Here is an 18,733-nt window from a genome sequence, read left to right as displayed (position 1 = left end):
ACACACACACACACAAGAAACTAAACCAAAGGACAGAAACACCTAAAGAGATAAGTGGCACCAGATCAGGACTGAGTTAGCTCCAGGACCACTGCCCTTAATTCCAGGCTCCCCCATCCCTTGGGGAGATAAGATTAGGTGTGGCTGCTGTCTTTGTGGCATGAGGGGGAGAGAGATGGCTTGAGAGATCTGGAGCTGCCCCTCACCCAACTTCCCCCAGCCACCACCAGTGAGAGATGGTCCTTCCCCCAATAAGGGAACTTTCCACAGTCAGATGATCACCCCATCAGACCACCATCTGTCCTCTATAAAAGTATCTGCCTGTCTCCTGCTCCAGGAGAAAGGTATCTCAGAGCCACGCCTCTGTGCCATGCCTTCTCCTCATGAGAAGAAGTCCAAGGATTTCTCTCTCGGTTTCCTTTCCCTAGCGCTTAAGTAAAATATTGTTTTATTCTAATTGGATTTGTGTGCAAGAGGGTGTAATTCTTTAAAGAAGAATTCCTAAAGACCCCTACCCCAAACCCCCATCTATTTCCCCCATAACACTTCCATTCTGTACTTCTCTTATTATCTCCTCTTGTCCCCAGTACACAGTGTTGGGCACCCATAGCCTATGATTCAAGGGACAACTCAGATAGAACACTTTGGTTGGTTCTATATCCCTCACACGGAGCAGAACCCTTAGAGAATTCCCCTCCACCTGTCTGAAATCCCATCTCTCCTCTAAGGCCCACCTCAGGTCCCACCACCTCCACGTATCCTTCCCTGACTCCTCTAGTGGTCTGTACATAACTGCTAGCTAGCTGCTAGTCTTGGGTTATTTGATGTTGTTTCCTGCCATCCTCAGCCTCTGCTCATTTGTAAAGGCCATCCTGCAGGACTGGAATGCACAGACTCCCCACCCCTGCCTATTAAAGTCCTTTCTTTCTTCATATCTCAAATCAGGTGCCTTCCCTGACTCCCCCTTAAATTAAAGTGTTCTCTTCTTGGATTTTTCTAGTGCACTTTGTTCCTTTCCTTTTTCCTATTACATTTTTTCTTGCATTGCACCTACTTTTATTTAGGCAGTGTATACTCCCAATTGACTGTAAATACCTTGAGGGTAGGAACATTTCATTGTTCACATTGGAATTCCAAGTGCCAGTGTGTATACCCTATCTCCCCAGTTAGACCTTAAATGTCTTAAGGACAGTAACTGTGACTTACACTTCACTGAATCTCCCATCATGAGATTTTGTTGGTAGTAAAGACTGCCCTGTGGCATGGGGTTACCTATCCTTTTGGTAGGTAAAAATTAGCACCAGGAATGATTTTTCTCCTGGTTAGTGCCTCTTTATCTTTCCTCCTTTCCAAATGTCTGCCAAGGACAATAGAAGAGAATCTGGGATGAATTCCTGAGTAAACTCACCAAGAGGCCTATTGTTAAGCCCTATGGTTTGCAGACTATTAAAATTATTTTCAAACAATTCTCTGTCTAATACCTGTTGGGATTCTCTTGTTGCTAAGGGCAAAAAGTATTCTGGGCTTGTCAGAAAGCTTTGACAGTGTAAATTTTGCTTGTTCTGAATGAATTTTACCCAGCAAGGTACAGAGCCAGGAATCTAGCATCCCCTTACACAAGGATGTACTTTTAAAAGGAGGTTTAGAGCTCAGGATTGTGCACGAAAGGGTAGGTCCCTGACACAATGTCTTCCTTCTCCTTCTCTCTGCCTATTAGCCATGAGAGTCTCCAGGTCTTTCAGCAGAAGACTGTTATGAAATGGCTGTTATCTCTGGCCTGGATTAGTGCTATGGCCTCATTATTTTCCCTGATTCCAATCTTTCCCCACTCCACGCAGCTGCTAAAATAATCTTGCTACGGCCTAGGTCTGATCATGTCACTCTCCTGACCCTAAACCTTTAGTAAGGGGCTCCCTGCTGCCATCATCATCATCATCATAATGTTTTATATAGCACCTACTATGTTCCAGGAACGATGTATAAGTGCTTTACAAATATTATTTCATCTATTTTTTGGCTGATTTTTTTCCCTTTTTTAGGTTTTCCCCTTGTGTTCTGACTCTTCTTTCACAATATGACTAATGCAGAAATATGTTTAATGTGATTGTTCATATATAACCTATATCGGATTGCTTTCCATCTTGGGGAGGGAGGAGGGAAAGGAGGGTGGGAGAAAAATTTGGAACTAAAAATCCTATGAAAACAAACGTTGAAAACTACCTTTACATGTAACTGGAAAATAATAAAATACTTTTATGATAAAAAATTAACCTAACTTTGATTTTTAAAAATATATTATTTCATTTGATCCTCACAACAATTCTAGGAAGTAGGTACTATTATTATCCCCATTTTGCAGTTGAAGAATCTGAGGTAAACAGAATTAAGTGACTTGCCCAGAGTCACACAACTAGTAAGGGTTTGAGGCCAAACTTGAACTCAGGTCCTCCTGACTCCAGGCCTGGTGCTCTATCTATTGAACCACCTAAGATAAAAAACAAACTTTGTATGACATTTAAGGCCTGCAACAATCTGGCTTCAATTTATCTTTCATGACTTACTCCATGTTGCCACCTTTCATGAACTCTGTATTTGAGCTAAACTGGACTATTAACTATTCCCTAATCTTGTTCTGCCATCCACAACCTCTGGCCATTGGTAAAGGTCATTTCACATTCTGGGAATGCACTGATTCCCCATCTCTGCCTATTAAACCCCCCCCTTTTTTTACCTTCACACCTCAAATTAAGTGCCTTCTCTGACTCTCCTCTAAACGAGTGTTTTCTTCTCATATTTTTCTAGTGTACTTTATCTCTTTCCTTTGTCCTATTACATTCTTTCTTGCATTGTGCTTACTCATCCATTCATTATATCTTCCCAATTGACTGTAAACACTCAAGAATGATGGAATCGTAGGGGCAGCTAGGTGGCACAGTGGATAAAGCACCGGCCCTGGATTCAGGAAGACCTGAGTTCAAATCCATCCTCAGACACTTGACACTTACTAGCTGTGTGACCCTGGGCAAGTCACTTAACCCCCATTGCTCTGCAAAAAAAAAAAAAAAAAAAAGAATGATGGAATAGTTGTATTCCAAGTGTCTAGCACACATAGCACATACCCAACAAGTGTTTCTTATACTAAGTTGTTGAACTGATGTTCAGCAACTAATCCCTAAATATAAGGGATGCTGGAGAAAAGGGGTTCATTCATAGGATCATAGCCTGAAGCCCAAAGCCTGGAGGGGGACTGTGACTTGGCTAAGGTCACACAAGTAGAAAGTAGCAGAACCAGAATTCAAACCCAAGTCTTTTGACTCTAAATCCAGTGTTCTAGGCAGATAGGTGGCTCTGTGGATACAGTCAGGAAGACCCAAATTCAAATTTAGCCTCGTATACTTACTAGCTTTGCAATTCTGATTGTGTCACCTGACCTGTTTACCTCAGTTTTCTCAACTATAAAACAAGGATAATAATAGCGCCTACCTCTCAGGGTTATTGTGAGGCTCAAATGAGATAATATTTGTAAAGTGCTTAGCACAGTGCCTTGAACATAGTATCGTTTGTTTTTTTTGGGTTTTTTTGCTACCATATTCACTTGATTTTCAGGTCCAAACTGATAGGGTATTTTCATCTTTTAGAAACATTTTCTAATTTTTTTTTTTCTGTTTGATCCACACTTACCCAAGGAAACTAGGAGCCAGAGGGCATGGTAAACCTGGCTGGTGGTATGGACAAGGTTCCCAGGTTGTGCCAAGCATTACTAGCTTGCGTGCCTGCTGTGGACTGGCAGGGGTTGAAGGGGCCTGAGGACACTGAAAAATACAGTTTGGGCCAAGAATAGCAAGGCTCAACCTTGATGCGAATCTTAGGGATGATTCAGGACCTGGATTAGGTCAATGGGAAGATGACAGGGGAGGGATTTGATAAGAGCAGCTCAAGGATTTAGCTGAAACTCAGAGCAGATCCATCAGTGAAGCAAGGATGGCAATGTATCACTTCCAACAGGGATGAATTCCCTGTTGCCTGCCATAAAGCTGCTGGGTCGAGTTGCCAACTATAGGAAGAAAGCATCGGGCAGAGCATTACAGGAAAAAGATTAGCTGTAAAATTTTGTACATAAAACAACTCAGTCCCTATGAGGTATGAACATGAGGTGAAAAAAAAAAAGCTTCTTAGTCCATGGACTAGAACTCACACATCCAAATGAGTACTGCACCCTTCAAAGTAGTCCCCTTGGGAGGCTATAGACTTATTTCAGAGATATTGCCATTACTCATCACATGTTTAGAGCTCCCCTTTGGGAACTGCCTTCAGATCCAGATTACAAGCCAGAGAAGAAAATCAGCTTTGTTGGTTTGTTATTTTATTTTTGCTACATACCTGTGATGTCATCAGTAGAAGGAGCACCCAGTGTGGAAACTCCATCCACCAACAGACTGGCAATTTATCTCTAATTTCTATTCTTAGAGAATAGTTGCCTAAGAGCACCAAGAGGCTAATCTCCTTGCCAGGGGTCATACATGATTTGAACTCAGGTCTTTTCATTCCAAGGCCAACTCTCTACCTGTTGGGCTACTGACTCTCCATTGATATTTTTTAAAGGCACATTTTATATTCAACCCAAAATAGGAACTCCTGTTTGACCCTCATTTATCAGCCGTGGCTCCGAATTCCAACTGGCCATTACTCCAAATAAAATCCATCCTTAAAAGGAAAATTTGCTATCATAGATGGCTGTTCTGTCCCCAGCAATTTGTTTCCAGCAAAGACCATAGTGTTGGCATTTGGTCAGTGTAGCTAACCAAAATAAAGAATTGGAGGGTTTTAGTGTAGTGAATCTCTAGAAGCCTTGGAGGGAATATTAGGGTAGTGTTCAAACATCTGAAGGGCTGACATGTGGTACTAGGGTCAGACATCTTATTTGGCTCCAGAGGCCAAGGGTCAGTGTGTGGCACCTTTGGGGAGCCCAATTTTAGCTTAATAGAAAGAAGAGATTCTTACCAACCAGAGCTGCCCAGCAGTGGAAGGGGGAAACCTCAGAGGGTTTTAAGTTCCCTGTCACTGGAGATGACTGAGGAACATTTCTCAGGGATAATATTAATTATGAAATGCATCAAGGTTTGCAAAGTGCTTTCTTTTAATGATTCTTGCTTCAGAGAAGGTTTGGCCCAGATGGCCTCTACTCTCCCTTTGAATTCTGCAACTTTGGGATTCTATGATTCTCTACTTGAAGGAGATAAACCATTTTCTTATGTAAGCTCTGGTCTGCTTCCAGACATGTGGTAGATAATGATTACTCATTGATCCCGAATTCCTTAGGATCATAGATCTAGAGTTGGAAGGAACCTCAGAGGTTGTCTAATCCAACCTTCTCACTTTGTTGTTTGTTGTTCAGTCGTTTCAATCCTCTCCAGTCTTATTCAATTCTCCATGACCCCATTTGGAGTTTTCTTGGTAGAACCACTGGAGTGGTTTGCCATTTCATCCTCCAACTCATTTTACAGATGAGGAAACTGAGGCCAACAGGGTTAAGTGACTTGCCCAGGTCACATAGGTACTATCTCTAAGGCCAGATTTGAACTCAGGTCTTCCTGACTTGAGACCTGGAACTCTATCTACTTTGCTACCTAGTTGCCTCCTTCCTCACTTTACAGGGGAGGAAACTGAGGATCAGGGGGGAAAAAAGGGACTTGTCCAAGATTACACAGGTGGTAAGCATCAGAGTTGGATTTCGAACCCAAGCTCTCTAACTCCAGTGTCAATGCAACAAATGGTGTGTTCACAGGGGCAGTCAACTGTACTATCCACATAACCTTCTTAACATAAAAAACATTGGAAATTGGTAGTACATTCATGTTTGCTGACTGTTCTGGTGAATAGCAGTCTCAAAAATGAAGTTGATTCAAAATATGTTCTGGGCAAATCTGACCTGAAATTGTCTTACAGATCTTATTATAAGGAGTGCTAAAAACCAATATGCTTCATTATCTAAATGGCACAAATATTATTGAAATATTTTGTGAGACAAAAGGTTCCTGAGGTTTTTTTTTGGGGGGGGGGGAGGTTGTTGTTTTTGTTTTTATTTGTTTGTTTTGGAGGCAATTTGGGTTAAATGACCTGCCCAGGGTCACATAGCTAATAAGTGTCTATGACCACATTTGAACTCAGCTTCTCTTGACTCTAGGGCTGGTGTTCTCTCCACGGCGCCACCTAGCTGCCCCTCCTATTGTACTTAACATTTAAAAAAAAAATAGTTTGGGGGCAGCTAGGTGGCACCGTGGATAGAGCACCGGCCCTGGAGTCAGGAGTACCTGAGTTCAAATCCGACCTCAGACACTTAACAAGCAAATCATTTAACCCCAATTGCCTCGCTTAAAAAAAAAAAAAGGAAAAAAAATAGTTTGTCTTTTTTTTTTCTCTTCTAGCATGAAGAACAGGAGAGACAACATGATTATATGAGATAGAAATTGGGTCTTGGAATCCCAAAGAACCAGGTTCAAGTCCTGCCTTTTACACATAGAGGTTGTGGGACTCTGGTGAAGTCATTTAATCTTTCATTGCTCTTGGTAATACTCTAAGGCTATAAATTGAAGAAAAGACACTAATCTGCATGGAAGTGGGTATTTCTCCCTGCACTGATGAAATCATAGGTCTGATAATAAAACAGAAATAAAAAGGGGGTCTAGGGGCAGCTAGGTGGTGCAGTGGATTCAGGAGGACCTGAGTTCAATTCTGGCCTCAGACACTTGACACTTAGTAGCGGTGTGACCCTGGGCAAGTCACTTAACCCTCATTGCTCTGCAAAAACAATAAAATAAAAAAAAAATTAAAAACATTTTTTAAAAAGGGGGTCCAGCTCCTGAGGTTTGCCCTGGAAATGGTAAAAGCTACCTTCTCCACAGCTCCTACTGCCTTCTCAGTAGCTGGTTCACAAGATTAGGTTCTCTTCTCAGGACCCTGGTAAGTGACTGAGTCCCGGTGACAAGCAGTACAACCTTGGGCAAGCCCCTTCTTCTCTTTGGGCCAAAGTCCCTGCAAATACTAACATTCTGACCCAGTGGACCATGGCTCCTTAAGTGACTGGTTTTTGCCTTTCTTTGTATCCTGAAGGCTTAATACAGTGTCTGGTCCATCCGTGTTTATTAAGTGCTGGTTGACTGACTGACCCTCCCAGGTTCCAGACTGGCTGGGTTCAATCCAAACTCCCTAGGCCCATCCTTCTCTCTCCACCCCCCAAGTCCTCATCAGTCCCCTGCCTTTCTCTCCTCCACCACCACCCCAACCTTCCCTGGCCTCTGGGAGCACACCTGGTGAATCGAACCTCACAGATGTTACACATGTACGGCTTCTCCCCTGTGTGTGTCCTCATGTGCCGTGGCAGCTTCCCGGCTCCCATGATGATCTTATGGCAGATGGGGCACTGCTGGGACGCCTTGGGCTTTAGTTTCCGTTCCTCCGCCAGTGGCCATGGGGGAAAGATGCTGCCTAGGTGCGTGGCACTCAGGAAGTTGAGATAGGCGCCATAGTCGGTCTCGGCCTTTATGGGTCCCAGGGGTCCTCCAGGAAGGTCGGCAAACACATCCTTGAAGAAGTCACCAGGGAAGGGTGGCGGCGGTGGTGGCGGGAGCTCCTCCTTCTCCTCCTCCTTGATCTTCCGTTTTTTGATGACCAGATCCAGGGGTCCATTGTCCATGGGCTGTTCAGGCAGCTGGGCAAAGGCACCAAAATCTCCAGGCCAGAGGTGTGGAAAGAAGCCCGGGGAAAAGGGGGATAAGGCGGGCCTTCTGTCAGGGATGTTGGCTTTCGGGTAGAGGTTTTCTCTCAGTAAAGACTCAATGGAAAAATCACGGATGACCCCTAGATGACCAGGGCTGCCGTTAGCTTGGAAAGGGTTGGAGAAGTCCCTGGGAGTGTCTGCAAAGGCCTTCTCTGTGAGGTGGTCTGTCCTGGAAGGGCTTTGGTGGCAGCTGATATCCTGGGCATCAGGCAGGTTTTCCTGGTCGGCAAAGTCCTCTGTCTCATCATCCTCATCTTCGTCGTCTTCATCTTCCTCCTCCTCATCCTCCTCCTCATCCTCCTCGTCCTCGTCGTCATCATCCTCCTTGTCGTCCTCCTCTTCCCCGTCCCCTCCAGGCTCCATGATCTCCAGGCACACATTGACGATGCACTGGATCTCCAGCATTTTAGCAGCATTCAAGATGTGTTTGACGTTGGAGGCTGTGATCGTGAGGGTGGACGTGTAGGCAAACTCCAGGATGGCGGCCAGCGCCTCTGGCTGGACGAAGTCAATCTCATAGACATAAGGCTGGTCAGCTAAAGTACCTGCGGTGAAGAGCTTCTTGAAGTACTTGCTACAGGCAGCTAGGACTGACCGGTGGGTCCGGTACTCCTGCTCCTGGACCACCAGCAGGACATCACAGAGCAGGCCGTCATGCCGCTGTTCATTCAGGCTACACAGGACCTCACTGCTGTGGTTGGGGAAGGGAATGCCGATCAGTTCGTCAATGCCATTGGCCATGTTCTCATCCAGAGCCCTGGAGGGACACAAGGCAGAAGTCAGGGATGAGGAAACAGGTGTCCAAAATGAAAACAAAAAACAAAAAACAACCCACAAGATCTGGGATTAAGGGTACTCTGGTCAGACTGGTCCACTCATTGTCACCTAGTCCAGAGGTGTGAAATGTGTGGCCCATAACACAAAACTCCCAAGCAGCACCAGATTAAAATGTAATTGGGAAATATTTAACAAAATAAATAAAAATACAGTAGGACATAAATGATGCTACTGTGTGGTTTTCTAAGTCAATAGGTATCCCACAAGGATACTTATGAATGGTTTGGAGACTGTTTCTATTTGATAGATAAGTCATGATAATAAGCTCATTTTTGCTTCTCTAATCTTATTCACGTTGTTCTTTCTCATCAATTCAATTCAGCTAAGTTTCATTTAATGCAATTCAACAAATATTGGGTGTTTACTGTGTACAGAGTACTAACATTAGATGCTGAGTGAGATAAAACACTTAGAAAAGATAGTCCCTGCTGTCAAGGAGATTACAGTTTCTTATACACATAACCCATTAATACTGCTACCCAGAATACACAATATTCCATGACAAATGTGCCAGAGTTACAAAATAAAATATTACATGAGGTTTGAGGTTATTCCTGACAGAGTATAGCGAGAAGCCTTCATGTAATGTGAACACTCTTTTTTTTTTTTTTTTTTGGTGAGGCAATTGGGATTAAGTGATTTGCCCAGGGTCACACAGCTAGTAAGTGTCAAGTGTCTGAGGCTGGATTTGAACTCAGGTCCTCCTGAATCCAGGGCTCATGCTCCATCCACTGCGCCACCTAGCTGCCCCAAGTGTGAACACTCTTGATTCACCCATTAGTTTATCCAAATCCCACCCAGCCCTCAAGAAGTAGCCCATCCCCCCTTCTCCATAATGACTCACTAGCCCATTCCACAACAGTGATTCCTCCATCCTCTGAACTCCTGTGGGGCTGACTATCTGTGCTCACTGGACATTTACCATATGCTACCTTATATTGACATCTATCTCTTCATTGGTATACATCTTGCCTACTCAACTAGACCATAAATGCTAAGAGAGGAAGATCTATGTCCTATATTTTTGTACCCCCAGAGCCTAGAGCAGGGCAAAGCAAATATTGACACTTAATAAACACTTGTTTATTGCCTAATATGGTTGCTCCTGGCAAACTTTTTTTTTTTTTTTTTTAGTGAGGCAATTAGGGTTAAGTGACTTGCCCAGGGTCACGCAGCTAGTAAGTGTTAAGTGTCTGAGGCCGGATTTGAATTCAGGTACTCCTGATTCCAGGGCCAGTGCTACTATCCACTGTGCCACTAGCTGCCCCACTGGCAAACTTTTAAAGAACATTATTATAGGGATGGTAATTGAACCTGTCAAAAAGGATATGGTGATCACAGAGAGCCAGCATAGTTTCAAAGAATGGGTTATAATAGATTAAACTAATTTCCTCCTTTTTTCTTCTTTTTCCTTTCTTTTTCTTTTCCTTTTTTTGGGGGTGGTGCTAGTTACTAGACTAGTAGAGCTTTGTGCCATGATTCTATGCTCTGGCCTGCCTCTCCATCTTGAACTCTAGTTCTGCCCGGGTCTCAGACTTCTGATTGGTGAACATTCACCATAATTAGCCCAACCATACTGCTTTTCCCTGGGCAACTTCACGTCCTGTTGTCACACCCTTCCTTTCCATCTCTACCTGTGGAAACAGTAATCATATCAAGATCACCATGCCTGGAAAGAAATTGTCAATCAGTTGCCCTATGATTCCATTCCCCCAATCCTGTGATTCCCCTTCCCAAAACACCATTCCCAGGCTACAACTTCTCTATGTAGCTTGTGTTCTATTATACTGTAAAGTCCTTGACAACAAGAGTCATCTTGCTTTTTCTGTTTGCAACCCCAGTACTTAACATAGTGGTTGGTATATATAGTAAACTTAATAAATGCTTTGTTCATTTTTTCATTCATTTATTCATCCATTCACCAGGGGAAAGCTGTAAATATAGATTAGCTAAATCTTAGCATGGTAGTTGTCAAATAATCTCCCCCCGTGCATGTGGAAATGAGGGTAAGATGTCAGCTAGATTATGGTACAATGAGGTAGATTTAGAACTGTTTGAAAGATCACACAAAGTATACTCAATAACAGTTTAGCATCAGCTTGGAAGGAGGTATTTGTTGGAGCGCCCCAGAAATCTGTGCCTGGCCCCTGGGCTATAAACACTTTTTATCGATGACATGGATAAAGGTCTAAATGGACTACTAGCTTAATATAAGTCAACTCTGGGATATGAGAGAGTAAAAAAAAATGCTTTTGTAATATTTGTCTGAATTGTCAGGTATAATGTCCAGAAGAAAAGAGGTGATAGTCTTGCTGTTGTGTGCCGAGATGCTAGGGGAACTGGAGCTGAGGTGGGTGGCTTGAGTTAATCTTCTCAACTCCCTTCTCCAATCCCTAACTGAGACTATTGTGCATGAAGATTCTTTGGAGTGGACCTGGGCCAGTTTGAGTCAATTCTGCCGCCAGGTGCCCAGACTTGGGACACAGCTGTGGGCCCTTTGGGCAAGAGATACATAAAGGCAGCTCTTGGATCCTGGTGGAGGATAGTTTGAGATCCTCATGAATTACTTTTACCTGGGGGGCTACTGGATATGTTTTTATCAGAGAAATTGCCCATCATAACTCTCAAGCTTTGAATGATTCATTACACACCGGGATCCAGTGACACTGGCCTCCTTGTTGTCCAGCTGTTTTTACTGGCTCTCCCTCCTCATCTTTATCCCCTGGTTTTCTTTAAGTAAGACCTATCTAAAATCCCACCTTCTACAAAAAGCCCTTCCCAACCCTGTTTAATTCAAGTGCCTTCCTTTGTAATGATTGCACTCTGTAATATTCTATATGTAATATAGAATTTCCTGTATAGCTTTTTTGTACATAGTTACTTTTGTGTGGTCTCCCTCATCAAATTGTGAGCTCCTTGAGAGCAGGGCCTGTCTTTTGCTTTCCTTTGTATCCACAGTGCTTAACACAATGCCTATTCCATAATAGACACTTAATAAATATTTATTGACTGACTAGACATGGAGTCACCTGCAGCACTCAGTCCTGGTCGGATCACATCCAGGGATGGTGTCCAGTTCCAGGTACCATATTTTACAAGGCATATTGACAAACTAAAGTAAGTGACTAGGGTGAGGGTGTCAGGACATAAAGGAATCCAATAAAGGAAGTAGGGATGTTTAGCCTGGAGTTGAGAAGGCTTGCATAACAGTATTTTCAGAGTTTTCACCTGGAAGAAGGATTAGGATTGTAGCCATTTTGAGGAGCAAGGGGGAAGCAGCAGAAACGCTGATTTCATCTGGAGATATGAAAACTCTCCTAACAATTAGCCTTGGGGGAGAGTGGATTCCACGTTCCTGGGGGTCCAAGGCTAAATGGACACTCTGGGGCTGTGTTGTGGAGAGGATTCTGGGTCAGGTAGGGATCGGACTAGATGGGCTCCATTATCCCTCCCAACTCTGAAATTCTGTGATTTATGGGAAGTGGGCCAAGGACAGTGGAGAGGTAAGATAGATTTATGCAGAACAGAGGCGGGAAATCAAGACATGATCACTCTCCAGGCAGCAGCTGCTGCATTTTAAACTGGAAAATGATTCTATAAAAAGAAAAGTCCAGTTAAAGATTGTTCATTCTGCTTCCTCAACATGTTTGTACTAGTTTCCTTCTCTAAACTTCTTCCACTGCCATCTTAGGCCAGGCTCTCCTCTACTGGACTATTGCAATAGGCTCCTAATTAGTTTCCTCTTTCCTCTTAAAATATCCTCCATATATCTGCCAAATTGATATTTAGAGGTATAGTTCTAACCATATCACTCTTCAGCTCAAGAAACTTCAGTAGCTGCCTATGGCCTCACTAGTGCATGCTGCACTCCATAATCAGTGTCTCACAAGCCTGTCTCATGTACCCAGAATGCCCTCCCTCCTCTCCTCGAGTACTTGGGACTTTTATTTCCCTTCAAGGTTCAGCTGATGTGCCACTGTTTTCAAGAGACCTTTCCTTATTTTCTCTGTTGTTAGTACCCTCTAACCCTAATGTAAGCTACTTGAAGGCAGGGACTTTCCGAGCTTTGCTCTCAGAGCCTGGTACTTCACAAATGCTTGTTGAATTGATTGATTCCAAGTCCAAATTCAAGGCTCTTTCCATTACAGCAGAGTTACCTCAAGTGTTTGCACACACTGGATATAAATCACCCTCAGTGTTCATGCCAGTGCCTCTCTGTCCCTCCTAACCACGCCGTGCTTCTGCGTGCATCCCATTCATCGACCCTGGCAGAGGACCCAGCCCTAACGGAGCTACAACCATTCTTGTGAGAAAATGAAAAGAAAACAAAGCCAGAAGAGACCACGCCCCAAAGGGAAGGGCACCGTTGGGAGATTCCCACACATTTATCTCTGAGACATTTCCTCCCTCAAAGTGTGTAGATGAGAAGTGCCAGGTCTTTGATATGTACCCTGGGAGCTGGGCCTTTGGCTGCTGCTCTGGTGAGGTGAAGGGTTTTCAAGGGCTCCAAACTTCTTTTTCTTCCTGGTCAACTCCCCACTCCTGGCCTCCCAGAGTCTGTGACATCCTCCCTAGGGCATTCATAGAATCATAGATTTAGAGCTGGGATAGACTTTAAAAGGCCATTGAGTTCAACTCCCTCATTTTACAGATGAGGAAACTGAGTCTAAGCAACTTGTCCAGAGTCACATAGCTAGTAAGGAGCTGAGGCAGGATTTGAATCCAGGTCTTCCTGGATTCTGTGTGCTAAACCACAATTCTAGGCTGCTTGGCAGAGTTTTCAGGTGTTGGGTATCAGCTGTTCCTCACTGAATTAGCTAACACATGTAAAATGCTTTGTAAACTACTACTGTTATTTATACTACTATGACTACTACTACTGTGACTGCCACTACCACCACCACCACCACCACTACCACCTCAAAAGGTCAAGTCACTCTCTAGCCATACCCATCCAACATATGCTTTACTTAGATGACTTCCTTTAGAACTTCCTGTCAGGGGGGCAGCGAGGTGGAGCAGTGGATAGAGCACTGGCCCTGGAGTCAGGAGTATCTGAGTTCAAATCTGGCCTCAGACACTTAAAACTTACTAGCTGTGTGACCCTGGGCACACAATTGCCTCACTAAAACAAAACAAAACAAAACAAAACAAAACAGAACTTCCTGGCAGGGCTCAGACTTACTCCAGGTAGGGAGTGGTAGGGAGACCAAGTATGTATGTTCTCCTACCCTCCCCTCACTTTCTGACCCCAGTCTTCAAAGGATCTTAATGTTTAGAACTGGAAAGTAATAACTACCATTTCTATAGTGCATACTATGTGCCAGGTACTGTGCTAAGCATCTTACAATTATTATCTCATTTGATCTTCTCAACAACCCTGGGAGGGAGGTGCTATTATTATCCTTTTTTTTACTCCCAAGGAAACCGAGGCAAACAAAGGTTAAGTGACTTGCCCAGGGTCATACGCATAGTAAGCATCTAAGGCTGCATTTAAACTCAGGTCTTCTTGACTCCAGGCCCAACACTCTATCCACTGTGCCACCTAGTTGTCATCATTTAATTCAACCCTTTCATTTTACAGAGATGACACCTGAGGTACAGGGCATGAAAATGACTTGCAAAGGTCTGTGTGACCTTTGCAAGTAAATGAGATAAACAATGATGGAGTTCAGCAACTGCAGCATGATCTGGCTCTCTTCTCTCCAGCCTACTCTTGGACAGCTTGGAAATGACCCCACTTGCTTATTTCTCCAACTGAAAATATCACACAAAGTATTCCTCTTCTAAATTTGCTTCAAAGACCAGACATTTACCAATAACTCCACTCCTGCTGGCCTCCTTTCTCTGAATGAAATTCAATTTCACTGCATTAATTCAACAGTTAAAGCTAGAATCATAAAACTAGAGCTGAAAGGAACCTTAGAGATCATCAAATACAACCCCTTCACTTTACAGAAAAAGAAACTGATGCTGAATGATTTGCCAAAGGTCATACAGGTATTAAATATCAGAGGTGAGACTTGAACCCAGGCCTAATTCAATTCCATTCAATAAACATTTATTAAGGACCTCTTATATGCCCAAACAGGGATACAAATAAGATTAAAAACATTCTTTCCCTCAAGAAGCTTATAATCTAATTGGGAAAATAGACAAAAGTAGATATAAAGGAGGGAGGGGGAAGGGGGAAGATGATTTTTGTGGAGCCAAACCAAGCAGAGTCGTTCATGGAAAAGTGGAGAGTTACTTGGAAAGTTCTGAGCTCTCTATAAAGGAAGGCTTGGGAGGAGTTTATTGTTCCACCCTTCAGAGAAGAGAGGCAACTGAGGCAGTTGAGAATTTGTTGAGTATCTAAAACTGAGTCTGTTGACCAATTGCCTTCAGAGCCCATCCACTGGACCAGTCTTGCCTGCTCCTAAAAAAAATCCTTTAAAATCCCAAATAATAAATCAAGTTAAAGGCTGCTTCAGAATGTGATTGGCTGATCATCAATCATTCTTTGTCTTCTGAGATGGACTTCTCCTTGTTGAGGACTAGAATCCCCCATGCCAGCCTGGCCTGGTTGTACAGGATAGGTTCAGGGATGGTCCCTTTGGATCCTAGAATCTGGAAAACTGAAAAATGACTGGTTTTGGAATGAGATGTGGAGGAAGGTCACCAGAGTTCCTCCCCTCTCCTCAGTAGGGCCAAGGGACCAGGACCAACCATATTCTATCTCCTTCTTGCATAGGTTTACCCAGGCAAGAGAAGGTTAAAATAAGTATCAGTGGTAACCTTGAAAGGAAAAAGAAGCCATAAGATGCCTGAGGATGCGGGGCAGGCCTCTTGCTTGATGGATGAGGGGTGATTTTGCTTATGATATGGACTGTTATATGTATAGGGGTTGGATTTTAGAGCCAGTTGGCAAGGCTGCCTCCCCAGTGGCTGCTCTCTGAGTCACTGCTCATTTTCTGTGCCAGTGGAGGGGTGGGGCAGCACAGAAGGCAGAACAGCAGACCCAGAGGAAAATGATTGTGCTCTGAATGTCATCTCTGATACCAGGAGAGCCTTGATGTCTCTCCCTCCTCCTTTTTTCCACTCTTCCTGCTCCACTCCGGGCAATGTCTGATTTCCCCAGCAAGGAGAATGGGAGTGAGAGGCAGTACAGAGCAGTGGGGCCTTGGGAAACAGCTATTTCAGGACCACCAGTCACAGGTCACTGTGCATGAGAGAAGGCTGCTTTTGATGGAGTTTTACCAGGCTGATGCCTTCCTGACACTATTTGAGGACCTTTAGCTTAGGAGACACAACTCCCTTCACACGGCCCCACCTGGGGCCTAGACTCCATCTGGAGCAGATGCTGAACTGCCTGCCACAGGATCCCCAAATTCCAGAGAAAAGGGCCTTTGTAGGCTTGTGAGTCCAACCCCCATCATTTTACTAGTAAGATAGGCCCGTAGAGGGAAGGGACTTGCTCACATAGGGAGTCAATGGCAGAGTTGGACTATTAAGCCCCATTCCTGATCACCAAATCTAGTTCTCTTCCCTCTCTGTCATATTGCCTAGAAATAAGGTTTTCTGACATCCTCTTCCCCCATGCCCCACCATAAATGAGGAAAATGAGGCATATATACCCCCAAAGGAAGAGAGAGAGCATAAACCAGATAAGATTTGAAGGACAGGGAAGAATGAGAATAGGGAAAGGTGAGTTCCACAGTATCGGATGCTATTGGGGAAGAGAGGCTGAAATAGAACACGATGAAGGGGGTTGAGGTAGAAGATGGGGAAGTTTGGACATTCAGTGGGTAATGGGAGGATGCTGGGCAGCCATTGGAGCAGTAGATGGTCAACTGAGAGAAGAAATGCTGAAAAGTGAGATGAGATGCATGGCAGACAAGACCCGAAGTCTTGGATTCTAGGGTTACTTCTATCACTAGCTGTGTAGGCCACAGTGAATCTTTTACCCTCTTACCTTCATTGAGCCTTGGTTTCCTATATCTTTTTTTCCCAGTCTCCTATATCTGTAAAATAAGGGAATTGGACTAAAGTAAGATCCCTTTTATTGTTTTGTTTTTGTTTGGTTGGTTTTTAGTGAGGCAATTGGGGTTAAGTGATTTGCCCAGGGTCACACAGCTAGTAAGTGTTAAGTGTCTGAGGCTGGATTTGAACCCAGGTACTCCTGATTCCAGGGCCAGTGCTCTATCCATTGCGCCACCTAGCTGCCCCAGTAAGGTCCCTTTTAGCTCAAAAGTTCTATCTCATGGCCAAACTCCCCTCTGGTCCCTACCACAAACTCCCAGGAGAGGTTACATAGAAACTTATGTTCACACTAAAGTATAAATGAGAGATATCAGAGTCTTTTCTGATAATAGAAGTAGCAGGACTCTGCATAACATGGTAGAGAGGCGAGGTGCTAGATGAGGGAAAAGGGAGACTAAGATCACCGAATATAGATATTCATTATTTTAACAATTTTTCTAGTTCTTTCACAGGCTACGAAGTATCTAGGCCATGTGGAGGGTTCGGCCAAGGTGATCATAAAATATGTGCATGGAATAGTTGAGGTTGTTGTTTGTCCTTCCTTCCTGAAGAGGACCATGACATCGGGTGATGTCATGACTTGTAGTGAATTGGATTTAAGTGAGGCAGGGCTGTGCAAGGTCACCTGCCTCAGTCTCTCCTCCAGAACCATCAGGATTACTGGAGATGGCCCCAGATGGTTAAGGCAAATGAGATTGTGACTTGCCCAAGGTCACACAGCTAGTAAGTTGAGGTATTTAAAGAATGCCTTCTTCTAAGTATTTAATTGAGAGTGGATAGTGGCTCAAGGATAGTAATAGCCCAGAAGAGTTATAGAGGTGATGGTGGTGGAAAACATGCTTGGGGTATGGCTTCTAGAAGGGAGAAAGCCAGTGTGGATTGGTGCAGTATTTTCTAAATTTTAGCACCCTGGACAAAAGCCCTAGTCATTATACTTCAGCATAGGTCAGCTATTCAGAATCCTCTGAATGGATCCTTTGGAGTAGCTTAGTTTTTCAGTGAGCTTAAGTACCTATCCCAACTTTTTAAACATGAAATTTTTCTAAAATACATTACACATACACTCTCTCCTCCTTAATCAGAGGATGGGGAACCAAACTTAACCTTCTTAAAATTGTGATTCCAAGGGGCACCTAGGTGGCGCAGTGGATAAAGCACCGGCCCTAGCTTCAGGAGGACCTGAGTTCAAATACAGCTTCAGACACATAACATTTACTAGCTATGTGACCCTGGGCAAGTCACTTAGCCCCAATTGCCTCACCCCCCAAAAAAATGCATTACACACACTCTCTCCTCCTTAATCAGAGGATGGGGGACCAAACTTAACCTTTTTAAGATCATGATTCTAGCTCATCATCATTAACATTTTCAGTTCAATAAACTTTTACTGAGCATCTTCTATAGGGAGACCACTGTACTAAGTCATAGGGGTTATACAATGTTTACAGAAGGCACTCTTCCCTGTACTTTATGTCCTTAAGAGAAGTGTATAGGAAGTCTTAAGAGCATCCTGGGAACACAATGGATAGAGGGCTAGGCCTGGAGTCAGGAAGACTTGAGTTCAAATCCAGCCTCAAACACTTACTATGGGATCCTGGGTAAGTCACTTAACCCTGTTTGCTTCAGTTTCCTCATCTGCAAAATGAGCTGGAGAAGGAAATGGCACAACTCTAATATCTTTGCCAAGCAAACTCCAGATGGGGTTATGAAGGGTCAGATGACTGAAAAGACCGGACAGTCATAACAAAGTCTTATATGAAGTCCAAAGGGGAGAAAGTCATTCCCAAATGGAGGGATCAGGAAAAGCTCCTTGGAAGAGTTGGGCCTTTAAGGCTAGGTAAGAATTTGATTGTCAGAGAAGGTATACCTGGCATAGGGAACAGTGAAACCAAATACATGGAGGTAGGAGAATGCAGGGCATGTATGGGGACCAGAAGTAGATCAATTTGGCTTATACATAATGTACATGGAGGGATGTAGAATGAGATAAGGCTACAAATGTATGTGGCAAAAGAGCATTTGGAGGGCCTTGGGTACCAGGCCAAGGCATCTGAATTTAATTTGGTAAGCAAAAAAGGGGGCTTCCTGAAGGGTTAT

At 43.8% G+C, this 18,733-nt stretch overlaps 1 protein-coding gene across 1 annotated transcript in view; it reads right to left on the bottom strand.

Moving 5' to 3' along the window:
- ZBTB7C (zinc finger and BTB domain containing 7C) overlaps positions 1-18,733 on the bottom strand; it is a 99,307-nt gene that overhangs the window by 9,562 nt on the left and 71,012 nt on the right. Inside the window, exon 2 of the mRNA XM_043979681.1 lies at positions 7,308-8,534. Within this exon, the coding sequence (XP_043835616.1) occupies positions 7,308-8,534 (1,227 nt within the window). The remainder of the gene's footprint in view (positions 1-7,307; positions 8,535-18,733) is intronic.

The sequence above is a fragment of the Dromiciops gliroides genome, chromosome 1, assembly GCF_019393635.1.
Source record: "Dromiciops gliroides isolate mDroGli1 chromosome 1, mDroGli1.pri, whole genome shotgun sequence".
NCBI classification, from domain to species: domain Eukaryota; kingdom Metazoa; phylum Chordata; class Mammalia; order Microbiotheria; family Microbiotheriidae; genus Dromiciops; species Dromiciops gliroides.
This window is presented reverse-complemented; position numbering and strand designations above follow the sequence as displayed.